Source organism: Pithys albifrons, chromosome 8, assembly GCF_047495875.1.
Source record: "Pithys albifrons albifrons isolate INPA30051 chromosome 8, PitAlb_v1, whole genome shotgun sequence".
Taxonomy (NCBI): Eukaryota; Metazoa; Chordata; class Aves; order Passeriformes; family Thamnophilidae; genus Pithys; species Pithys albifrons.
Window position 1 is genome coordinate 36937473 of NC_092465.1, and position 27076 is coordinate 36964548.

The 27076-nt window shown below is 42.5% G+C and overlaps 1 protein-coding gene across 2 annotated transcripts in view; it reads right to left on the minus strand.

The window, feature by feature from the left end:
* Positions 1-27076, minus strand: part of ERBB4 (erb-b2 receptor tyrosine kinase 4) — a 657056-nt gene that overhangs the window by 291595 nt on the left and 338385 nt on the right. For both annotated transcript variants that reach the window (XM_071561781.1, XM_071561783.1), the window contains exon 3: positions 26762-26948. In XM_071561781.1, coding sequence (XP_071417882.1) covers positions 26762-26948 — 187 coding nt within the window. The remainder of the gene's footprint in view (positions 1-26761; positions 26949-27076) is intronic.

Consider the following 27076-nt stretch of genomic DNA (forward strand, 5'->3'; position numbering starts at 1 on the left):
AGCACTCAGATCACATTTACAGCACACCGTGTACAGTTACACACACAAGTGCATCTGCCCAAGGTGGGAACTAAAAGGAAGCCTCTCCCAGCCTCACGCTCCTGAAATTCCTTTTAGACTCACATGGTGCCACTAGACCAAACAGTTAAACCCAACTCCTTTCAGCTTGTTGCATGAGCAACCTGAGCCTGTGACTACAAGCAAACACTCCATCTTCTCTGCCCTTCTGGCTCTTCATGTTAAATATAATGGAAGTATATACACTGAAGGACTATTTAAAATATCTTTCTAGGAATAGTCTTAAACAAATGCTTCCCTTCTTATTAGATTTTAGAAAGGCCTTTTTGAACTATAGGGTTCAGAAACTTGGTCATGTCTAACACCAAGGGAGGCACAGCTTCATGGCATGTGGAGTGGTTGGCAGGGGCATTGTGCAGCTGCCACATGCACTCCCAGACACATCCCACCCATACACTCTCATCCCAGCCCCACACAGCACCCAGAAACGTGGGAGAAGCAGCTTCCTCACATGAGAAACGAAAAAAAATAGCAGCAAGTGTAAACAAGAAGTCATGGAGACACCAAGGTAGCTCTAGGGCACTTCAGCTTTGGAAACTTCAGGTAGACACCCTTTCTGAGCACGACTATATCTTGCATGTCCTATACCTATAGTTATCAGGAGTAATATAGACAGAAAAGGGGAAGTACTGCATATAAAGCAATGCATATTTTTAATACATAGATATTTTCAATTTAATTATGATCAGTAAACAGAAAAGCTTTAAAGGAAACCCCATAGTTTTAGGCTGTCTGTGTGTAGGCACATGCACACAAACCTTTCTTTTAGGCAAATGCTCATCTGACTTGATTCATGCTGTAATAATGCACAATTTTCATGGAGCAAAGCACTGAAGGATGTGATGTTGTGTAAGGAAATCCCTCATCTTCATTTTAAATCATTGTTTTGTCATGGGAAATGTAAAACAATTTAAAAATTAAAATACATCATAGGCTAAACATGAAAGGTCTCATCCAAAGCCAATGGAAAAGGACGATTGATTTAATTTTGGTTTGGCTTTATGTCAGATGTGTCACTGATTCAGGACGAACTGCCTTGCCACAAACAAAGGACAAGAGGGTAAGTTATGTGCAGAGGGAGCAGACAGGGCAGTGGTGGTGCTACCAGCTCAGCCCAGGTCTCATAGAAGGAAGTTCTAACCAAATTTGAGCCACTCGTAGGCAAGACTTGCTGGCAAGCAAGCAGGTTCCTGACACAAAACCTGACCCAGCTCAAACTCATTTCTCTAAAGGAAAGCAACTGTAAGCACAGCAACCTGTAAGGTAATGATTGCCTATCTATGCCAGGACACAATCCCACAGACTGCTGGAACACAGAGAACCCTATACAAAGCAGGGGGAAGTATAAAGTAAAAGATGCAAGGAATCTTGAAAGTGAGGAAGTCCTTTGAAGACAGAAATGCTGTGAGCAACCAGATACAGCTTTACTATACTAAACACAGGAACAGTCTAGAAGTGTGTCTGCCTAAAGACAGTATTAGAAGAAAATTAAATCTGTGACTACAACATGCCTACTCCATTCTCTATATCCACACAATGCCAGGCCAGAAGCATAAAAGCAGTCTGCTTTATACCTACTGAAAGCAAGGTGAAAAGTAAGTTCCTCTTGAACATGAATTCTGTAATCAATAATGATAATGGGATACTGAGGTGGGGCTCATTCCTTATCCACTCCTTATCCTAGAAACACTGTCAAGGACTACCACTGCCTTCCTCCTGCCAAAGGCAGGACAATGTCTGTGAGCTCACAAGTGGACAGGAGTGAGAAACTGCCTTTTCAGAGAATAGGAGAAAAGAGAAAGGAATCTCTCTGTCAATGGAAGGATAGTTCTACAGGTGTCTGAAACTACAACACAAGCAAGTGAATTCAATTTCTTCTGAGCAACTTTCTGGCAGAGAGTGAACTGCTCAGTGCTGGTGACATGCAGGAAATTATGTTCATGGCAGCAACCTGAGCAGACTATCTCAATAAGGATGCCACTTTTGTCCCTCTTTTGAAGATAAGTCCATACTCTGAGGTACCAGCATGAAAATACTTTAGGTGGGTGTCCTAGTTCAGCAGCCCTTGGACCAGTTTATCACCGTGTGGGTGTGACCAAAGCTGTGTACTCTACACCCACTACATCATTTCTCATGAACTGTTAACAATGGACCATTTACAGCAGCTGCCCAGGACACCCCCCCAAGATGTAAGCTGGGTGTTAAAGAGGCCAGTGAAATAGGAGCTGTGGTAACTCCCCTCCAGGAACTTGCTAGCACCTTCACACCCACCTGAGGGGTCATGTCTGCTAATGGGCCATCAACGATTCCAAAAATACCCCATGACTCACAGAGTCAGATCACCCATTGTGGAACTCCCCGCCCTGGAGGAGGTACTGGGCATTCCCACTTGAACCAGAGGGTTTATCATCTTGGGGTTTGCAGACTTCTGGAACCACTCATTGGATCCAGAGGAGGACTAGAACCTTGACAGGACTGTGACCACCACCCTCAATCAGACTGCAACTGTCACCTGCACCAACAGGTTTTTCCTTTCCTTTTATTTTGGATTCCGGGGGACCACGTGGTGCTCAGCACAGGGGCCAATAAACACTATTCTGTTTGTGTCCCAGGGTGCTGAGTTATACTTCTGGGTTTTGTGGGTTAAAACCAATTTCTCTTTGTATCATTGAATTTACTGTAATATTTTTATTAAATTGTAACTCTGACATATAATCTCTTTTGTGTTGGGTTCGTTTCTCCTGCCAGTTTACTTTTAAACCAGCACAGTGGGGCTACAGGACAATACTGGATTGAACTAGTTTTGAGCTCTCTTTGTAAATTTGTAATCTCTTTAACATGGCAGTATTTATTTTTTCTTTGATAATTGAGGAAAGTTTTGTATGCTGCTACATGTTTTGAAGACAACTCATAGCTGTGTGCCACTTAATGTGTCTCCAGAAATAAGCATTGCAGAATTAATTCAGGAGGACCATAAAGGAAACATATCACTGTCATTAAATACTTGCCCTACAAGACAGTGGGCAGGGCTCACACGAGACTGGTACCATGTTTTTTTTAAGTATCTTGCAGGAAAATTGCTTTTAAGCTAAGTTTATTCTGCTGGCTGAACAAGGCTGGACAGCATAATGCACAATAAAGAGGTACAACTTACCAGAGGTCATATGGACTGGGGTGCTTGTACCCACAGCCACACCTCCACAGCCTCAGGCCAGTGTCAGCTACCTGGAAGATTCTCCACGACACATTTGACTGCAACTCTCTCCAGCATTTTGACTGCAGGTGAGATGAAATGTCACAGCACTCCAAAGTGGCTGTGAGCATACATTCAGGCTTATTGAGCCATAAATCCAGGAAGCAACATGTTCAGGTGATTTCCAAGTTCACCTAAGTTTTATGAAACCTATTTTTTAGCCAAACAACTGCAAATGAGCAACGCCTGGTGACATTTTATTACATTTTCCCTTATTATGCCTTAGTGGTAAATTGTTCTCGCCAATCAGTGTTGCAGTATCAGAGAGACTCTTACAGACAGTCACCGAAGGACAGAGATAAGAGATTTGACTGTCTTTTTTCAGTCCAGCTTAGAGTTCTGATTAAAATAATAAACCAATACAATGAGCAATTAAGAGAGTGGAGAAGCAGGTAAGCATGTCAAAACTAGCAGCCATACTATAGGAATAAATCAAAGTAATAGCAGTACTAAGAAAGGAGCAGTTTACATTCAATGTTATACCAAGTACTGTTGACATTCATGTTCTACAGTGATGCCATTAAGCATATTTACATCATACCAATGAGGAAGAACAGATGATCAAGCATTTTCCTTTTCCAGTTACATTCAACATCAATATGAATACTTCATATATTATTTTACAATTACTCCATACGACAGAAGAGTATCCACCCAAGGAAATACCCACGTTTTCATGAACTGATTAATGAAGAGCAGCTTCATAAAGTTTTCAAGGGCTGATGGAGAAAACTGGAGCTTAAAAGCAAAGGTGTTTATATTTCCTTCCCATGCATTTTGGTTAATAGTGTTGTAAGCATAACTGGCCAAAGAAACTGTCAGAGGAATATGCCTTTAATTTCCCTTTCTATGAGATTACCACAGGGTCACCCACTTTGCCGCTTGTGATTTCTGTGGGTCTGCTTAATGAATACCAGAAATCCATTGTGGTGTCCTCCTTCTCTCTCCTACATTACTTGTGAGTTGGCAGGCACAGTTAACCATTTGGAAGGCAGGCCTAGTGTGAGGTTAGCAGCTCATTAAATGCCGTTCCTCAGAGCTAATAAGCTCACATTAGCTGAATTCTACATTGCAAGTGACTGGCAAAGCTCAGACCTCCCTGTTGCATTCCCTGGCCATCACACAGCACGGTGCACTACAGCAATTAACATGAAAATGCATGCTAATTCTGTTGATATTTGATATAGAGCAGTGTTGCCTCAAAGTGCTTGTCAAAACCATGTTTGGTGATAATGAACAGTTCCTATGCAAGTGAACATGGCAGCCTGCAGCCTTGGTGTTTATCATATTACAGTGGTAGGGGCTTCCATCTCTGAATATTCATGGTGGGAAATTAAGCCATAATTTTTGGATGCTAACAGTAGCCGATGTTACTGCATTTGGGTTGTATGAGAAATAAAAAGCTAGACATGCAAACCTCTTCTAAGGAAAGAAAGCTTCTTAAAAGGGCACATTTAGGCATCAAAATAACAGGCATACTCAAACAACTGCATACTTGAAAGGTTTAGAAACAAACAAAACACTCAAGGACCTAATACTGCAAATGTTTATACACGTGCTTCTCTAACTGGGAAACCAGCATTTTACAAATTTATTAATTACCATTTTATGTCAGTGTTTCACTATCAGCACTTAGTTTTCTATATCCCAGGCCCACAGCCTGTTGAAATACTCTGAACCAAATACGTTGTCACAAGTCCTTGTGGCCAACAAAAAGGGCACAGGTCACAGGTGTCACACACAAGACAGTTTATTATATTACAGCAACAAGAAGATGAAGAAGGAAAAAAGAAAAAAAGAAGCCTCTCTCTAACTACAAGTTACACAATATATAGTATAAATCCCACCCATGGTCAGTTTTCACAGGTTTATGACAGTGTCTATAAACTTTATTACAGTTTCTAATTGGATGTTACTGACTGTCCAGATGTACTTTTGTTTCATGAGGAATTTACCTACACATATTCCATTCTCATTGGTTGCTTCTCTCAAATCCCCTTTTATCTCACTTTGTTTGTTATCTCGCTAGTTTTCTGACAGTTTTAATTATCTTTTGCTGTTCCCATCTGTATAAAGAGGTAGCACTCTACCTAGGCCTGGAGCTACCTGCAGCCTCAAAGCCTTCGTAATTCAAAGAACCTTCATGTCTTGGGTTGAGCTGGCAAAATGCCAACTGCCCAAGTACAGAGAAAAAGGGTTCCTACCCCCTCAAACAGCCAAGAGAAAAAAGGAGAGGGGAAAAAAACCTCTCCAAACTAGGTTTATGCTTAAACTAACTCTGTATATTTATACAGAAAAAATTAAGAGAAAACTACAATATAACACACACACACAAGTTATGTATAACAAGAAACAACCTCCCACTCCCCAGTTAATACAAAGTCTCTGTTACAGGTTTAGCCATGTAGGCCTAAAGTTTAGGTTTTAAAGTCCAGACCAGGCCTGGAATTGTCAGCTGACTTGAGCTGGGCTGGGCTAGCCAACAGCTGACTTCTTCTAGCCAGTAGCATTGCATTCTATACCGTATTACGAGATCATCTCAGAAGGGGAAAGAGCCGGTGTGGGAGAGGTGTTAAGTCAGTTCCATCATAGCTGAAGTAGAAGGAGGATGTGCTGTAGCTCTTCTACTGTGCTAGGCCTTGCTCCTGCTGCTGCTACTTCCATTTTTGTTTGAGTTTCAGGGAAGTAGAAACATTTTGTTGTTACTCTTTCTGTTCTTTGCTGGGTGTCTTTCGGGTTGCTTATAAAACTACAGTGATAGAATCTGTTTTCGATGGGGAGCGGGAAACTATTTCTTGTTATTTCTAACTTGTGTAAGTGTGCATTGTAGTTTCTTTTAATTCTCTCTTTTCTATATAAATACATGCAGCTAGTTTAAGCATAAACCTAGTTTGGAGGGGGTTTTTTCCTCTCCCTCTTTTCCCCTTGGCTGGTTAGGGGGAGAGGAACCCTTTCTCTCTGTCTTGGACAGTTGGTGTTTTGCCAGCTCAACCCTAGACATCCTCACACAAATAAAACAAAACAAGAGTACACTAGTTACGTTGGGGATGGGTCTATGCCCTGCATACAAATCAAAGGTCCCCCTTCCTTCAGCTTCTCTTTGTTAACTGTTCCAAAAATATTCAGTATTGTTTTCAACAAACTGCAAGAAGGATGAACATACCTGACGCCTGAAATGTCCATTTGGGACAGAGCCATCAAAGAGAAGGATGGCACACAGAGAGGCAAGTCAGAAAATCAGAGGCAAAGAGTTCCCGAAAGAGGACGTTTGACCTTTCTAGGACATTTGACAGAACAAAGTCAGTGAGGAGCTGCTGACTATCCCAATATCCTCTAAACACACACTGTACACACACACTCAAACGCAGGTTTGAGCTGTTTGTCAGTCACCCAATGAGAGCAGAAACGGCACAGCAACAGAGTAGCAGAAGGCAGCACAGACCCTGAAAAGCCTGAAAGAAAAGTTGCAAAAGACACAAAGTCTGTTGTCCGTTTTATGTGCTCCATCAGTTCACTGACTTTCTTGTGCTCTCTTCTTCACCTGGGCCCTGAAAGGAGCTAAAATATAATTCTTTACCAATAGCCAAACAGTTATTAAAATTAGGAAATGGAAGCTTTTCATAAAGCAGGCACCCTAGGAAGTCTATCCTATCCCATCTCCTTCTTCTCCCTGACCCTCAACAACTAGTCCTGAACACAGTGAGCTTATTGGTCTGCTGTCCCCCCAAAGCAACCTGTCTATGGCTTTCAAGTGCTCAGCAATTTTCAATTGTAATAAGAGTCCTTTCTGGTATTCTTGTGTTGCTAAGGAATACTCAGTTTCTATCCCAGCCTGAAGTTTCTCACTGCAATCATATATTCCCTTGGATGAACACATTAATTAAAATGTCACTGTGCTATTTCTTTCTGCGTGAGACACCGTTTTCATTTTAAGAGTGCAGCAACAAGGCGGGAGAAATGCAAAAGTGGTCTGTAGGAAGATAAGAGCATTACTAATTACATCTTCCACCTCCCTGCAATCCTGTGACACTACTGAAAAGTAACCGTGAGATCCAACACAAGCAACAGGCTGCAAATGCCCAGCACTGCCCAGCTCCCTCTGTTCCAGTAGAACCAGTTTGGTGACTTTAATAGTTGTTCTTGCCTTTCAGCTCTCAGTCACAAGGCTTGGACAGAAGACAAAGATTGATTTAATGGAAAATGAATGTAATGCTCTGTAAGTAGCTTAGACTGCACCAATTAATCAATTATCCAAGTACATTCCACTTTAATACATTCATTACTATTCTAATCTTTAATAAACTGTTTGTTCCACATACTATGAGGTTCCTGCAATTCTGTGTAAAGAACAATATCCACTTTGCAAAGCAAAAACACCACTTCCAGTGACAAACATGAAAAATCTGAATTGTGTTGACCACTGTATAATTTGAACAATCCTGTAACTAAGAGCTCACAGGCCATGCTGGCACTTGCTGTGGCTTTGTTTGACGCATCCACTAAAAATATTTATTGAAGATTAGTAGCAGACACTGATCCGAAGAATGTTTTTACCTTCATGTCCCAGCTTGGCACATGCAACTGAAACTGATACAACCAGCTACTGAATCTCCTAAAGTCAGAAGTCTTCCAAGCTATGATTTATTTTCACTTTTAAAAGAAGGAATAAAGTTTGTAAACTGTTTGTAGCATCTTCAAGCCTTTAGTTGTATTGCTTCCTTCTCTCCCCCTTCTTCTACCTCTAGAGCAGGGCAACTCCATATCCAGAGGAGATGGCCCCGTTAAAGCTGGAAAACCTCTTCCTTGGCTTCAGTGAGTGTCAGAGCATGTCCACAACACTACGTTTTAATGTTGTGATCCACTTAGTCTATAAAATGAGTGACCTGTATGTGACTTCTACAGGTCTATCAGTCCCTTTGTTCCCATAGGAATTCCGCCTATTTGTTCCTATAGAGTTTCTGCCACAAAGTACTCTGAAGCCCCAGGACCAGCCAGGAGCTTAGGAAGGTCTTTCTGTAACACTCTGCCTTCATCAGTGTGCCATGAAGGAGTCCTGGTAACCAGAGGGTGGGGTGGGGGAGGAAAAGTGAGATCTCAGATTGAAGGTAAAAGTGGATCAAAAATTATCTGCAGTAGTGAGAAAAATATGCTTGTTGATAACAAGCATGGTGTTGGATGTGTGTGCACACTTCACTATCTAACCTTTCATCAAGAGCCAGAGGATTTATTCTTCAGGCATGAGAGATGAAACAGCTTAAAACGGTCAGTGACCACAGAAAGGATTAGCACATTATTATCTTTTTAATCCACAACATTTACTTTTTCAGGACTTATTGGAGCTAATACAAAAGTGATTACTGTTCTGGTTTTGCCAAAGTAAGAGGTTGTTTACAACTCTATTCCCAGACATAGCCTGTAATAAACAGATAGTACTGGCTGGAAAGTGGCCAGCAACAGAAAATTTCATCGTCTACACTGTATTCACAGAAATAGAAATGACTTGTGCAATTGCCAACAAGTCCCAATAAGGACCTTCTAAAAGTAAAGCTAAATGTTACATTATCCTACCCTGCAAGCACACAATAAAAGGTGGTGCTGAAAGTTATTCAGCTTTCTTGCCTTTGCTAGACGTGTGCTATTTTTACAAAAGTGGGATAAGCCAGGCCCCAGCACTCCAGAATCTCAGTCAGCCCCTGAGACATCATGACCAAAAAATGCTGAGATGTTAAAAATAATCAATGTTATTTTTTGTATGTGCAGTCCAGCTTATGAGAATTCAGGATTGCATTTTTTACCTTTGCTCCACCATTTATGATGGCTGGAAATAGATTTATTTGTTTTTAAATGGAAGCTTTAAATGGAAATTCTCAAGATCATCACAAAACTTGAGCACCCAAGGTTTTCTGAAGAATCCTCAAACTGACTTTCACAAACCTGTCTATGTAATTTAAGAAGTTCAGTCCTTTTTTTTTCAGAATTCTGTGGGAACCTGAGACTTCAGGATTGCGTGTCACACCCTTTACAAATTGGACTTGTGTTCCTAGAGTGCATAGCATTTTAAAAAGTACTTAGATAGTTAACTCCTACTAATTCGAGTTAGATGCTTCTCTATTTTTAAATATGTGGCTGTCACCACCTTTTGAAAAATAGGGCTTATTATTTTAGATCTTTGGCTTTTGAAAGTCATACTTGATATATTGCCAAATTAGCAAAAGAGCAGAAGAAAACTGGTAAACTGAAAGGATTGACAGACAAATATGCATAAGAAACTAACAAACCAGAAAACTTTCTTTTTCTCAGCCTCTTATTTACATTAAGTATGTTTCTATCTGTGTTTGAAGAAGAATTGGAAAAGCACAATTTGTTACACCTAAGTATGTTTTTAGCTTTTCAAAGACAGAGACATAGGAATGACCCTTAGCCTTGCAAATAGCATGAAGATATACAAGGCAAATAGCACAGCTTACCCTACCAACCCTAGACTGTGACAGTTTTGTCTTGCAGTCATCTCTGGTCTGCTACAAGGCACAAGCAAGCAATGTGTGCCCTAACACACACAGCATCCAGGCAGGATTCTTACTTCCTCTGGTGTTTTAAAACACACCTCAGGCCTTTGGTATTCACAATGAATATCTCTGCTAGATCTCTCCAGCATGTTGTGCTGGTTTAAAGGTAAGCCAGCAGGAGAAGTGAACCCAGCACAGTAGAGATTATAAATCAGAGTTACAGTTCAATAAAAATATTAAAACGACACAAAGAGAAATTGCTTTTAACCCACAAAACCCAGTAGTATAAACACAAAGGAGTTTGTTAGTCCTGTGCTAAGCTCCACTTGGTTCCCCCGAGTCCAAAGCAAAAGGAGGTGAAAAACCTGTTGGTGCAAATGACGGTTACAGTTCGGTGAAGAGTGGTGGTCTCCTCCTGTTGAGGTTCTAATCCTCCTCTGGATCCAACAAGAGATTCCTTGAGGTCTTCAAACCCCAAGATTATATCCCCTCAGGACCAGGTGGGACTGCCCAGTACCTCCCCCAGGGCAGGCAATTACATACTGAGTAATCTCAGTCAGTGAATCATAGGGTGTTTGTAATCATTGATGGCCAAGAGCAGACATGACACCTCAGACTGGGTGTGGAGGTGCTAATGACTTCCTGGAAGGGAGTTATCACAGCTCTTATCTCACAGGTGTCTTTCACACACAGCTCACAGCCTGAGTGGTTGGGTGTGCCCTGGGCAGCTGCTGCTAATGGTCCATTGTTAACAGTTCATGGGAAATAAACAGAGAGTGTAGAATACACAGTTTTGGTCACGCCCACATAGTGATAAACTGGTCCCACCTGCTGAACTAGGACACGTGTAAATGCTCCTTTCTTAAGAAAAATACTAAAATTGAAGGAAAAGAATTTTAACTGTGGGTTGAATCTGTTAGTTCATTGATTATAAGGCTGAAAGAACAATGGACAGGCTTGTGAAAGCTTTCCTTTTGTCCATTGTTTGTACTGCCGATCAAATGTGAACAGCTACAGAAGTCTGAAATGGATTAGTACTTCAGAATGTCTGCTTTTATTTAAAGGTTATGCCTCTATTGCAATCACAGTGTCTCAAGTGGATGTTCTGGGCTGGCTTCAGACCACTTAGATCTTGCACAGCGAACAGTGTGACTTTGGAGATCATTTTTGGCCTGCAGCCCAAATGTTGACTCAGCATCTGGGGAAGCCTTTGTGGCCTATGCTGGGTTCCCTCACTCCACTGCCAAGGGCAGCTGAGCCAGCCAGCCAGCCAGCCAGATGGGGGTTAAATTCCTGGCTTCTGCAGTGCAGACCTGCCCTTCAGCACTTGTGCACACCAGACAGAGCACGTGAACGCCTTGGACCCTCAGGCTGTAGAATTTACTAAATTCTTCACAGGCTGAGGTTGCCACTATCACCTTTTCCCTGGCGTGGTGTGAGACCCCAAAGGGAAGTAACTCCTTTGAGCCAGGCTGGTTCACCCGACTCTATGGGGCCAGAGAAGCCCAGAAGGGCCAGGGAGATGTTGGAGCTGTTCCTGTAAAGTTACAAAGGATTTCAACTACATTTAAATTAGTTGTCACTCTCCTTCCATTCCTTGTATTCATTTCATACCTGCATCTCTGTTTCCATTAGGATGGCTTCTTGCAGAGTGATGCTTTTAAGACAATACAGAAAAAACTCCCACAAGGATTCAGGTAATAGACCCCAATCACACGACAGACAGGTGGAAAGCATGTGAGGTAAACAGCCAATAGATACTTGTTATCTCACCCCCTCTGAACTACAAAAATGTCTTAGGGAGCTGTGAATTACTGCCCTATTGTTCTTGCTACATTATTATTTTGAAGTGGCTCCTGCCTGTGCTACTTGGTTGCCCGCTTTGTTTGTCTTATCAGTTTGCCAGTTGACTTATAATTAAAAAAGCCTTGGTTTACCACCTCACTCACAGATCTCTTTAGGTAATACACCGAGAGTGATAGCAGCAAAAAAAAACAAAAAAAAAACAAAACAAAACAAACAAACAAAAAAAAACAAACAAAAAAAAAAACAAAAAAAAAACCCACCTAAAAAAAACCAAACAAACCCCCCCCCCCCCCAAATTACAACCAACCAAAAAAAGCCCACAATATAAACTTCAACTGCTGCAGCTTCCTTGTGCATTTATTGAACCTCCCTTCTGAGATGCGTGTCACTCACCAGGAATGGGCCTGTGCTATGAAAGCCAGTATTTTTTTTCTGGTGACACCTATATGGGTGACAGTTTGCTGGGAGGGTGGACAATCCTCCACAACCACTCAGCATCCGCCATTCCTGACAAAACCTCCCAGGAGGTACTTGGCATGTGGACAGGACATACACCTGGAGATGCTGATTGCAGATTAGACAATACATTTCTAATCTCTGGGCAGATGCTCCACAAATGTTGTCACAGAGAACAAGTGCTCCACCTCCCCTTGCACACACACTGCCCGTGCTCCTTCAGCCCCAGTTGCTGCCGACTGCTCCAACAACCTGGAGTCCTTTCTCCTCTCACCTCTTCTCCAGTGTCTCAATATACGTGACACATTTGACACCACCTCTGTTCTCCCTACACATTTTTTTCTGTCTATCTCTAAATCCTCAGCTGTGGTCCAGGACAACAGCACTTCTCCTTTAAGAAGCATTTTCATCCTTCCCTGTTTCCTTCTGAATTCCACTGTGTGACTACTTCCCTAGCTCACCACTCAAAACAATCTTTTTTTTCTTCTCCCTCCATCTCATGTCTCCTCATCACATCAAATAAAAGCAAATTTTATTCACTTTCAGGACCTTCCAGAGCCTATCATTCTCTCATACACTATTTATGCCTTTTTCCACCTTCAGTAGGCCTGTCATGCCACCTTTCATCAAATGCAAGATACATTTTTAAACATCTTTTGTTCTTTCTTCTATGCAGTATCTCAAAGATGTGGACATCCAGCAAGTTATCTCATTGACCTTTCAAATCCTTCCCCTCAAACCCTCTTTGCCGTCAAACAGAAACGAAACTTGGCTGTCTTGGGAGCTATGGGTGTGCAGAGCTGATGCTCCATGAGAAGCTGCTCTGCTGCCCTGTATTTGCTTTACCTCTCTCCTTGGTGTCCTCCTGTCTTAATCACACTGAGCCATTTAGCACAGGGGCTGTTTTTTTCACTCTCCTCCTATGAGTTTCTGAGCTGCTACTGAGAAGTGCTTCTTACAGATAAGTCTGCTGTAAAGTGATGAACCTTTGGTTCTAGAAAAGAGTAGCTCAGGTATATCCATTACCATTTACAAAATTTTGTATTTACTTGCAAAATCATTATTTAAAACAGGAACACAATCCCTAATTTAGAAATACCTATGTAGAAACACTTTCCTCAAGAGGTAAGAGAAAGCTCAGTGTTTTATGAGGAAATTTGACTGTTGCTGCTTAATACTGTCTCATCATCTAAACTTTAGAAATGAGTCCAGTAATCCTATATAAACAGCAGGCAAATCACATCCCTGTAATCCATTTAGGGCTCAAAGAGCTAATATATCACCAGTTACAACAGCTCAAATGCTGAGCGACAATTTATGAACCACCAACTCAAGAACCTATAGCAGTCATCTCCCACATTCTATCTCCCGCAAGAAAAAAAGGCAAACCATGGCCCTCACTGCAGGCCCAGTAAGGAAGGATGATGGGTTAGGCTTTAATTCCTTTTGACACTGTCAGTGGAGCAGAGATTTGGTCACAAGTGTTAGTTTGGGCACTTAAGATTAGCTCTAGGTGGCTGACATGAAAAGGGTCTGTCAGCTTCATGGCTGAAAGAACTCTGGTATATAGTTCAAAGAGACACCAAGCTCAGCCAAAGCTGAAAGACATTGTTTGAAAATGGAAAGAAACCCTTGCTTAGGGGCTCTTAACTCTTCTTATTTGGCTTGGAGGGCATTTGGCAGGATGGTAGAGAACTAAGTGACAGTGACAGTCACTGGCACTGTCCAAGCTCGCTCGGCCGTGGCAGATGAACCTCAGGACTGAAACGGTGGGGCCAGTTCTGCGCACGCTGAGCCTCACCTGAAATCCACTGCGCAGGCTGGAAGGGCACGTGGGGACAGCCCTGCCCAAATCTGCGTTCGCGAACCTGAGCCACACACACACGCACACACAGAGAACTAAGTCTGTAAGCCTTTTGTTTCTTCGCCCTTCACCACATACCAGGTAACAGTGCACCTCGGAGCAAAAGGATTAAATAGCCTTTTTCAAACATCTGCCTTGCAGAAAGAAGGCAGCTACTAAGGTATTTAGGCAATGATAATATCACTTCAAGGTCAAAATGAGGGGTGAAGTTAGTAAGGCATCCCAGCATTACAGTCAGCAGGGCAAAAGACACCTTTTCCCCTAAGCTGTCATATTGCTCTTGGCCAAACCAGAAAGCAACACATAAGAAAGGCCTATTCTTCACACACAGCTCGTGTTGGTTTAACTGAAATCAGTTTTGAAGTCAAGTCAGTTCAGCAGGTATGAAATCCCAAGAGAATGTACTCAGTGCACAGACATCAATTTAGCTCATCTGACTTACCGAAGTAGGCTGGATCAATACAAGGCACTTGTAACTGGATTTAAAAGAACATTCATGTGGAGTTTGTTTCAATTTAACAAGTCATGTTAAGGAGCAATTTTATTTAAAACCAAGTAAGGTTTCTTTGCTGGCTATCCTTAAACCCTACATTACGACTCTAACTATCCACATAAGAAAGCACAGAGGAAAGTAGCCCATTAATGTATTTTGGAGCAGGCTACCCTGAGTCTTGCATCACATCCCACAGAAGATGGATGTGAAACCAGCCATCAGAACCTCATACCATAAATGTCCCATTGCTGGGTCAATGAAACCACTGTCATGCTATGCCAAAATCATGTGCCATTGGTAAGGGAGAGCCAGTGACCTCCTCCAGTAACCTCTCTGAGATGCTGCGTACAGCACAGCTTCTGTTTTCAAAGTTCTGCCTGTGCTCAGTCAGAAGCAGCAAGGAAGCCTTCTCATGCTGTTCGTGGAAGGACCTCAGACTTGGTATGAATACCAAAAACATGCTGGCATGAAATGGTGAAATAGCCCTGTAAAGCACAGGTAAGCATCCCCTCTACCTGGCTGCAGGCCAGTGCTTACCAGGTGGCACAGCCCTGACCTGCCCATGCAGCTGCCACTATGCCACATAGCAGACATTATCCCACTGGAAAGGGGAAAGGAAGCAGCAACTGCATTTGCTCAGCTCTTCCCTCCCCTGCATAAAATCACATCTAGCCTCTGTGATGGTTGTAAAATGATTCCATATGCTATAATGCTTATCTGAACTCAATCAGACTGAAGGTAGTCAGTCCCTTCCAGCCCTCCCTTTCTCAGTGACAGGACATTATTTCTATGTCCCAGTTTCTTTCCTAAGACTGGCACAGTAAGGTAACCTATCAGAACCTGTCTCCTGTCTCTATATAGAGAAATTGTATATTTTTCCAGAAACAGTCAAAGAAAAAAGAAAATAACATGGAGGGCAGCTGTCTCCAGAGAAGATCTAAGGAAGAAGAGCAGTTATGAAATGGGGATGTTGAAGGATATATGCCCAGGTGGCGGGTGCCTCACCTGGCCCTCCTGCTTTGACAAGCAAGACATAGTCTGTCCCATGCAGATACCATAGGATGGAAAGTCCCCTGAGCAGAGGAGCACACAGGCAGCACTGCCACTTCTTCCTCAGAAGCAAAGCAATGAGGTTGGTTTAGCCTCCTGACAAAGGAGTGATTGCAATTTGGTTTTTCTATTTATACTAGAGGCTAAATTAGCAGATTAATATTTACTTCCAGCTACTACTACCATTCTGAAGGGGAAATGGAGCAGAATGAGGTCAGCAAAGGTCACAGCTCATTCAACCCATCGCTATCATCAAATTTGCGCAGCAGAGCTTTGATTACCTTTCCAAACTTCAAGGGTGGTTTGTGGCAAGACATTTTTTTCAGATAGGGAGAAATAAAAGGCTAAAACTAAGGCGATGTTAACATATTAATAAATCTCTCAACTAGCAAAACTATTATCTTTATTTGGGAAGCTGAATGCTTCTGAATACTAAATCAAACCCACTCAGCTCGGAACATCTACAAGCCTTACTCCTGGATGGAATGGGGGCTGCAGTGAGATTTATCGAGCTCACACGGGGCTAACTGCACAGCCCATGGGATTAAGATGTTATGCTTTCACAGCCATTAAAATATCCCTCTTAGCTCTTCTTTGACACACAAAGAGGAAAATGCTGCCCCTGCAACCTCACCCTATGCATATTTTAGCTGAGTGCCTGCTTTTAAGACATCAAGTCTTACTTCAAGATCAGCACTATATAAAGTAGAAGAGCCTCTGAATTCAGCCATCACTGAAGCATTTCATGACTGCCACATTCACCTGACAGCAGCTCTACAGTGCACACCTGTATCAGCAGGTAAGAGTGACCACCTAAAGCATGGCTACCACAAGCAATAGCTAACTCAGCAGGAGGAAAGAAAACCACAGCCACGAGGCCACAACACATCACTTCAGTACTTCTACATGCCCTGTGTAGGCAAAGAAAAATGAAAGAATAGAGAAGTCCTGGTCCACCCAGTTCATGTTGTATTTGGAGAATTCTGAATAATGACCCTTTCCACCTTCAAAAGCCTTTGCTGCTCCCCCAACACAGCCTCCAAGGGGGTCTTGGACAGCCAGGCTGACAGCCTGAGCCATCAGCACCAGTCCAGCCTGGCTGCTGCACCTGTGAGACACTGTGAGCAAACACCAGCCACAGGAAACCCTTGGTATGGAGGCCCTGACATCCAACTGAAGAGTTGCATATGCTTCTAGTTAAATACATAAACAGTGCTTTGATGACAGAATCACGGAATATACTGAGTTGGAAGGGATCCACAAGGACCATCAAGTCCAACCCTAAGACCTGAACAGGACCATCCCCAGGAGTCAACATGTGAGATTAGCCAGCAGTGCACTTCCTTCTGGAGGAGTGGAGGGTAAGAAAAAAAAAATAAATTAGGGAGCACGGTATCGCCATCTCAGTCCTGGTGAGACTGTCAGAGAGCACTAATACTATGGATATTCCAGACTTTAGATGTCCTTCCAGTACCAATCAATGTCCAACTCCCACAAAACATAACTTGTTCCTCTTGTTTTGACATGAGGGAAAATCTTTCATCAACCCCTGTGACCTTCTTCCACAGCCCAGGACACCTGCAGCTGTGTGCACTCCAGCTTCCCCACTGAGCACATATGGGACAGGGTGGTGCACTTTTATCCTCCCTCCAGTTTTCTTTCTCTTTTCTGCATTACAACTTTTTTATTATTATTAACTATTGACCCACTTCTGCATCACACTTTTTATTAGTGTTTGCAACACTGTGCTCAGGATGATGGATCTTTAACTGGTTTAGGCTTGTGAAGAATTCAAGTATTAGGGGAAGATAATTACTTTTTCATGGAAATGCAACTCAGTTAACTCCACCAGAGATGAGAAAGCCATCTCCTGGGCTACACATCCACTCTGCTTCCTGTACAATACTAGCAAGGAGTAATTTCAGTAGGATCTGGACTGGACCCTCAAGCCAGGGGATGAACTCATTCATGAACTAAAGTTTGCTGCAAAGCTTGCCACTAATTCAGGTCCACTTAGGTGCACGTACTCAGGTGCCTGTTGTTTTCACTTAAAAAAAATGAACTATCATGCTTTTATAAAAGAAATTTTAACAACACTAAACCAAGGGCAACACTCCAAGACATAATTTTCCACTCCAGAACTGTAGAGAGATATACTGGAAGCCCAGAATCGGTGATATCACTTTAAATGAGCAGAGAAGTACAAAAGTTTGGGCTCTGCATCCAGTGTAACCTTAGAGTGATTGCTACCTGTGCTAGGGACAGCCACTGTAGTCTGAAACCAGTACAGTGGATGAAGTTCAAACAAGGCAGCAAGTAGCTCCCAAAGAAAACCAGTTTACCCTGCCAAGAAGCAGGGTTGACATATATGGACCATAACCAGAAACTGAGATGATTAATTTACAACTTGCTCTGTGTATCTGTTTTCCATTGGGCACTCTCCTACAACAAAGGAAGTATTTTGTGACTGATACTGGGATAAAATATGAGCAAGAGAAAAACTTTTCAATCCTTTTTAAGACCTTTCATTTCCTAGACCAGGCAAAGAAGCCAAGACTAGATACTTCAGTGAACTGAAATCCAATGGAAAAGAAAATTCAGTCTAGAACACATTCATTTATTGTTGTTCAATTAACATAAAATGACTTTTTTTGTTTGTTTGAAAATGTCAGCTAATTTATAGACTAAAACATGAAAAGCTGTTAAATATCATAAGCCACAGATTTTAATCTTTAAACAAAAGGTGGTGCCTGGCAATTTCTGCACTTTTCCCTCCATTTTTCAAACTATTCCTTTCTCACCGAAAGCTTCTCAATAAGACATTTTTCAGTTTTAAAAAAGTTCTCAAAAATCTTCCAGTAGCTGAAGTCTAGTGGAAGTCTACACACAGGAGTTTGGAGCAGATGAGCACAGTCTTGGAAAGAACATCTTGAATCTCTACATGTAGACTCAATGTCTGCATCCTGCCCTCAGGTACTCACACCCCAGAGTAATTTTGGAAAGTGACCGTAGTCTCTACACCCGTTAAAAAACACAACCACAAAAAAAAAAAAACCAAACACACAACCCTCTCAAAAAAACCCCTACAAAGAAGCCATAAAAAGCACCACCACAATCTCTTCTCTCCAGCACAGTAAACAGAGATGTCTTTGATGCTGGCCTTCCTTCTGTGCCCTCCACGTCAAGAGCCCTCTTGGTTTCAAACCCAAAGCATTGTGGCTCTGCTATTTCTGACTGGCAGAAGCAGAAGACAACTCCCAGAGGAACTCCACTGTGAGTGCAGCATTTGTACAATGATCGGATGGATGGATGGATGGATGGATGTGCTCTCACTTCTAAGCCTTAAAGAAACGAGAGTACATTTATGAAAGTTTCACCAAGGAGAAAAGAAAAAAAAATTAAAAAAGGCAAAGCAAAGGGGTTTCAGAGAAGACAGCCCCTTGAGCGATTTCCATACATCAAAGAAAAAGGCCTCGAGCATGTTCTCCTCATCTGATACCTTTGTTCCCCCATTCCACGCCTGCAGGCACATCCCCAGTGATGCACAAAAGGCTCCTACAGCCCATGGACAGCTCCCTGTCCACAGGCATTACCTGCCTCCTGCTCTGATTACCTCACACTGGCACTTCAGACCAATCACAGCTCATTTTATGTGCTTGAAGCCAGGTGGGGCTGACCCATCAGTCTGGAGACACAGGGAAATCCAGCAGGTCTGTATCAGATACCCTCCTGTGCAGCCTGTCTGCTCCTACATCCTTAATGCAGGTATAGTCCAGGTGAACGTTTCTGCTCCGCTGTTAGTTGCGGGGCACATGCTTGGGCGTTTCCCACTTCCTTACCTCTGTTCACATGGTGATTTCACTTTTACAGGGCTACATTTCTATTTTTATGTTACCTTTCCCTGCCCCTCTCTGGTTTGCTTCAGCAGCTTTTCAGAGATGCAGGGCATGCTCACAAACACAGTATACCCAGCTGCCTGGACCTTGCTGCCCTTGGATGCATCCCAGTCAGTATGTCCACTCCCGTGGGGCAGGGAAAGGGGAGCAAATGAGACAGGGGACAATTGTCATTGCCAGTCCCTTTTACCTTCCCCCGTCATATAAGAAAGCCCCTGACAGTAAACTCCTTGCTCCCTATCAGGGATTGCTGTTATCGGTGTGCCAATTCAGAAGCTAACAAGAAGATTTCCTCACCCTGGAAACCACAGGCAGGACTTGTCAGTGCAGCACTGCAGATGGGTTCAATCTGTTGGAACTCCTTTCATACACTACCACGAAACACCATCCTCGTGACAGCAGCATTTCCCTTCCACATCCCAGCGGACAAAGCCTGTGTGATCAAACTCAGTTTCAGATAATCTCTTAATGACGTGCTGGCCCTGCACTGCTGCACATCTCAAGGTTGTTGCAGACCCACTCGAGTTACAACAACCCTGTGCTCGTTTTGATGAGACCAATCCCTCTGCCGTCCAGTCCGACACTTTGTGACACTGCAAGAAACAGGCTCATGTACCGGCAAGGAACAAGGAGACTGGGATGGAGCTGGTGAAGCGGAAGGTGGGAGCACTTGTCACTGTCAGCCTGGAGGCAATGAAGGCTACATGACACTGGCCCCTATGCCAAGTGTTTGGGAGGCTGCTCTGCCTCCTCTGTCTGCTGAGGCTTTCCTGGAACTACATAGAGCAAATGAAAGTTTTTGCTTCATTGCCTCTCAAGTCCCTACATAAAAGGTTTCTAGGGAATTTCTTTCTGCAGCAAATGACATGAAAATGAACAGGCATGAAAATATCCTAGGAACACCAATCATTTCCACTATGTAAACCTAGAGGTCTGGTCAAGACAAAACAACCCAGCTCTTTCTTTCTTTCCCAGGTAGGCTGGGATATATTTTCTCAACAGTGCTGTCGCTATAAATTGTATGATCCTTCCTGACTGTAGTGCTTATTTTACTTCAGTTACAGTGTAGCTCAAAACAGATACTTCTGCCAAAGCAGGATGTTTTGAAATGTCACCCATTCCTGACCCGTGTGATTGAAATGGAGGGATTATGCTGCTCAGATGTTTAACTCTCTGCAAAGCACATGGCCAGAGAAATCCCTGTGCTGGTAAAGCTCTTGAGTCACAGAAGTCAGGCAAAGCTACTCCATTACCAGAAGGCTTCACTATTACTGGATTTATCTTGATTGTCCACATTTCTAAAAGTCTAAAGGGTGTTTCCCACCTACAGAAGACAGAGAACAATTGCTTCGTGATTGAAAAATCCACAGATGAAGAGATCTACTGTAGAGAAGTGAAAAAGAGAAACTGCCAAGGGAAAAGAGTATGAATGACACTATTATTTTGCATAGCATTATCAGGTAACAGTGGCAACATACCTGGATGCATTTCTTAATGACATTTAAACTGATGTTTGTCAGCGTTAAAAACTGAATTCCACATCACACCAGATCCTCTCTGAATAGCATTTTCAATGATACTCTCAAAAGTATTTTAATTAAAGTAGGCAAGCATTATTGGCTCTGTTGTACAAGTGGTATGATTCACCAGATAAAGCAGCAGATGTGTACATTACCACAGGGCTAGGAAGAATTTCCTCTATCTGCTCTAGACCTTAGTCTTTACCAGCATACCCTTCTTTACCCAGCAGCCACCTAATTAAGACTGGGAAAGCCCAGGACAATGTGTCTGTGTTTGCAGAGACCATAGTTAAGACAAGAGCGATCTGCTGCATCCACCTTGCCATGCATAGCCCAAGCACAGAGGCCAAATGGTGTGGTCAACACAATTTCCAAAGGTAGCCAGCCTGGATGCTGGCTCAGGGATCCAGAGCTCTGCTTCGGTGTAGACATGCTTGAGTCAACTATGATTAGCTGGTATGAATCCTGACAGAGCACCCTGAACACAACATCCTTAAAAGGGCTTAAGTAGGTGTTAGGCATTAGTTAACTTATAAATTAAAGCATGAACTAAATTACCCACTGAAGAAAGTAAAGGCCAATTTAAATTTCAGTTCATTATGAAGTCAAAGCAAGTAAGCCAATTTACACCCACTAAGGATGTGGCCATTTTTCTTCTTTCCATGATTTTAAGCCCCGTTCTGTTGCAGTAAAAGCTGTGTGACATAAAGTTATCCTGCTGCATGACACTGGGAGACTGGCATCAATAATTCTGCATATTACTTTCAATAAACTGGTTTAGACTATTTGCAATATATATGATTCCTAGTTCATGTGACAATACCGAGGGGAAGTGAGACACCAGTAAATACCTTTATGGGGGATCCTTTGAATTTCCATTTACCAATATACCATTATTCTGATGAGCTTTTTTGCTTAATTCTTTGACATAATCATTCCAAACAAAGTTGCATATTAGTAACACTAGAGATAAATTTGAAAACAGTAAAGTGCTCTGAAATAAAATTGAGTATAAACTGTTAATCAACCAGTTGCAAAGAATCACAGGCATTAGTTATGCTAAAAGCATATCCAAATCAAAGAGACTGCAAAATAGAAGCCTTACTGGAACTTAAAAAACACTGTCCCATCTTTGTTACTGGACATAATAAACTCGTAAGTATAAATCTCACAGGGCTCAAAAATCAGCATTTCTTTCTGGCCGTATACAATATAATTATTTGCCCTGATAACACCTTGTGAGCAATTTTCTGCTAGCTGGAGGCAGTCACTCATCAGCTTGCAGGTCCCTTATCTGGGATTCCTCGGGGCCACATCTGCAGCAGTAAGCCAAGGAGTGCCTGGAAGCATTCCCAGGCACTGCTGCCAACTGGCAGAGAGCAGCCTGACTCTATGCTAGTAGATGTTCTGGGCTCAGCTCAGAGTGGGTGCACACCCACTATCAGCAGAGACTGGTCTCTGGACTCTCCTGTCTGTCAAGTTACACCTGCTATGAGGAGAGCAGTAGCTGGAACGGGACAACTTTTTTCCCTAGGAAAGAGTCTAACAGTGTCCTGGGAGAGGGGAAACAGACACATGTGCCAGCAGGCACACTTGCATTTATCAGCATGAGAGCAGCAACAAGCTTTGTTCCTTCTCTACACAGGGACAAGATGAGCAAGGGAAACAAATGGCTGGTTCTGCGCCATGTCCCCAAGGTCTAGGCCACCACAAAAAGCCCTCCTTTCCCAAGGGAAGCACAGACATGCCTCCCTTGGGAAAGGAGGTGTTCCTCCTTTTTCTCCTATCCACTGGCTAGTCACAAGTATGTGCTGGGATACAAATGCCTCTGTGGTCAGCACAGCTTGGATGACATAGGGAAAGGAGCATGCCTGTGCAGCCTCAGAGCCACTGCAGCTGCTCCTACAGGGCAGAGACCTCCTCCAGAGGGTATCACAGGGATTTTTAAACCAATTCTTCATTCCTCCATGTATCCTAGCAACGCCTCTCTGAGTTTAGAGAGGCAATGCCTTGCCCACCTGTTGCATAGCAAGCCTGAGGCAAGTTACATATAGCTTTCTTCCCAGCTCATTCTGCTAGTACAAAGCTGCAGCGATGAAGAAATGTGCCACAATCAGCACACCCCAGTCTCGTCTGCTCAGGCTGTGTCACACACAGGCATTTGCATCTCTGAACATCATGAACTCAGCAGTGTCTCCTGTAATGTGGTCCAAGGAAAGGTCTTCCTGACCACAGGCCAAGCGCTTTGTGATCAACACAATAAAAAGGGGGTGGCCTTAATTCTGGCTGAAAAAAATGCCTGATATACAGTCACACAGTGTTAATAGAACTCAGGTCCTGAGCGGGTATCTCAGCAAGATTTCCAAAAGAATTTTAGGTCAAAACAGAAAGAAAATTTGACTTTCCTCATGTCCTTCCCTTCAGCCTCATTGGGCTGCCATATTATTAAGTGCTTGCACTTAAATTGCTGTAAATCTCTCTTACACATGTTCACACAGAGGAAAATATGGGATACTTCATATGTGATTTTGGCACTTGTGAGTTATCCCTCCTTCTCCACTCATGAAGATAAATGCCATAATGAAATGCAGCCATTGGGTATTCTCTGTATTTGCAGCGGTCTGTGTGTCAACAATGATTATGGCCTTTCACTGGGTAAGTTAAGGTTGACTGCCTGGCTAGCTGAGGAAGACAGGTATGATTTGCACGACCTCCTGGGCTATGACTGGAAGAAGGTGGCATAACCCTCTCCCTCAGCACTGGTTATTCATCTCAGACCGAAGAACACGTTCAGTATGTCAAACCTTCCTTTTTACTGTAAGGCTTCTTGGCAGCTGAATCGTGCCAAGCTGAGATGAGTCCAGCTGAGATGGCAGCAGCCACTTCATTAGTTCAATGTCAGTTTCATTTTGACATGTTTGTGGAGCCACTAAGTAAGTTTTTATAACAAGTGAGAAAAGGACTTTATATCTAAGATTTTTTGGCAAGTGTCACATAAATTTTAGGATGTGGACCTGGCCTGAGCTATACAAACAAAACTCCCTTGTGTTTCGACAGACATCATGAGTGAGAATTGAATCATGTTTTCTGTGTGAGATAAAACTTACTGCTTTCACAGCTGTCATTTTTTTATAGTACAAGGCAGGAAATTCAAGCATTTAAAGTTATATTTAAATATGAAAACTTGATAGACATATCTGGCAATAAAAACACAGCTGTTAACAACACACTGAAAATACTGCACTGGTACAGCACAGGAAGTTAAAACCCCTATCTCTGGTGAAGGCTGAGGAGAATCTGCAGGTGGAAGCAGCTTTCTCATTTAACACAGGGAGTAGTGCTGGTGTTTGTATATTGTGCAGTACTAGGCAGAAATACCCTCAGGAATCTATCACCGTGCACTGCACAAATAAGAACAGAACTTCCAAAACTTCTGTGAACATGGCATAAGCCCTGGAATGATAATTCTTCAGATGCAAGACAAGAGTCATGCTTATATTTTACTCCAGTGGAAGAGATGCACCATTCAAAGACAATCTCTTGAAATCTCCAGTGGACTTGAAGGATGAAAGCTCATGAGGGCTGCTGCTTCTTCAATTTAATAACTCACTGGTGGTTTCTGAAGTAATACAGAACAGTGGGAAGACACAGAATAGGTTCAGACACAGCTGATCTATCACAGCCTTGCAACATGACTGACTCCCACATCCACCAGTTATTTTTATGCAGCTACTAATGCTAAGGATGTGTTAAGAAAATAAATTAAGTATGGATATGCTCCAGGAAGAGCATTTGCAACAAGAGGCAGGTTATGAGTTATAGCCAGGTGCACCTTAACCAGTGTAGGAAATCGTCAAAGAACAGCTGCTGAAGGGACTCATGATGCCTAGAAAACATTGAGAGTATTTTGAAGCACACACTGGCTCATATTCAGCACCCAGAAGCTATTTTAAGTGCTCCATAGGGACAAGTTAGTGTTATTAGGGCACTTTTCTTCCAGGAAACAACAATACATTTTGAGCCAAATAATCCTATCGGAGACCTCTGTAAACACCTAAATCAGATGAAGTGGCTGTGATGATCTCATGTTAGGAGAGATTCAGAGGCTGAGTTAAGGCAGGTTTTCCTATGACACTTAAAAAGAAAATGAAACTATTTGCTGGACAGTTTTGGTGCTGTGTCTCTCACATCACAGCAGCTTCCAGAGAGCATCTCTGGAATCTCAGAAACTGCCTATGGGCACAGGGAAGCTGGTTCAAGAAAAAATCTGGAGCAGAAGCCTACAAAATGAGTTTTTTCACCTTACTGAGCAGCAAAGCCATGGCTAAATGAGCTCTAAAAGTACAACCCTTGCCTCCTGGCAGAACAGCTTCAAACCCAAGAGGAAAGACTTCCAGTCATTTTCTGGTCTTGCTCTCACCTCCCTGTCTCAGTTTCACCCAGCCTTAGTGTCTTTTACAAAGCATTTTGAGACTCAGGGACAAGAAAACATATACAGAGATTATTACCCAGTGCTATGGCTCTGTATTATGTGAAGGCATAGACCATTACAATGAACTCCCTAAATCAGAAAGGTACAAAGAAATAGAGAACAGAAGAGAGAGATATTGGGTTATGACAGTCAGAGAGAAGAGTAATAGATGGCAGGGATTTAGAGACCTTTGGGAAGCACTCCAATATTGGCATGATGAACTCATAAAAGAAAATTGTTAAAAATATGACCAGAAGAAAGAGCCTGATCAGAAAGAGTCAGTCAAAACTGGTTTATTTTGTAAAATATTTCAGGCCTCCTTTTCCCTTCTGTTTTTGAAAGTCTCGCTATACAACCTGGTGAGGCTTGAACAGGGATTTGTAAGCACTTGTGTATCACTGAATATTGAGAGACAAAAAAAGCAGAGAGAGAAGGGTGACTAAATATACTTCAGAAGGTTCCCACCTCTCTGTAGTGAGGTTCAATCTTCGTGTCCAGTTCAGGTCAGTGATTTTCAGTAAGCTTTTAGCTGCTAGCAGGAATAAGGTCATTTCAGCAAAGCTTAGGGTAGAAATAATAACAGTTGATGAGGATCTAGGTACAAATAAAATACTTCCAGTGAATTCCATAAAAAGAGTTTACCACTGCTTACTCTTTATCAAGTTATACTCCAGTGATATTTAGCCAAGTAGTGATCTCCCAAACCACAGACTGTAGAGCCTCAAATGGGAGAAATGAAGTGCTGATCTACCCCACAGCATGATCCAGCCCTGAATTTACAGATGAACAAGAAACCACAGACTTTACCTACATTTCTGATTCAAGGAAACAAGCATTTTTCTCACTATATGTAATGCACAATTTCTGCTTAGAAAAATGCATTCTAAAATTAAATACACCGAAGATACACATCCCCTACTCTTCCCCTGACAGCCCTGTGCAGCAGTAATGGTGACACAGACAGCAGCAAGAGCAGAGGCTCAGGGCATGCCAAAACTAAGTCAACTTGTCAGAAAATACCCTACATCTGAAGCAACACATGTGCAATAATCAAGGATCACAAGGAAAACAACATCTTCACAATATCAAAACTCAAAAAATTTCACCTACTCTTTCAGCAACTATTTTTGTTTTAAATAAGTTCTTGGCATAACTTCCACTCCCAGTCTTTGATCAGTATTGAGAAAAGTATATTTGTAATACAAAAAAAAAAAAGAATGAAATACTGATGAAACCCTGAAACAACTGCCAGCCTCTCGTGGTGCCTCTGTTACTTGCATAAGGCAAGTGACTCAGGCCATTGAGGTGAATACTCAACAAGCTCTTTTTTTTTGTGACTAATCCATCACAGTTGCAAGTTTCACTTACCTGTCAAGTTCTTCAGTCCAAGTTCTCTGAGTCCATAGTTGCCATCCTTTCTGTAGTTAAGGAATATTGCCAAAGCATATCGCTCTTCGTAGAGTTTGGTCCCACGAACGATGCGCAGGTTTTCCAAAGGCAGGTACTCAAACTGGTTCAAAGCCACCAAAACGTAGCCTGTCACCTCTCGGATAGACTGAAAAGCAAAAATGAAACAAACACATTGATAACAAGCAAAGCTAATGGTGGTTTAGTTGATGCACCTTGCCCTGCTTAGTTGTAGGGAGATGATAAGCCTAACAGTTGTTCTGCTTGTTTTGTTAG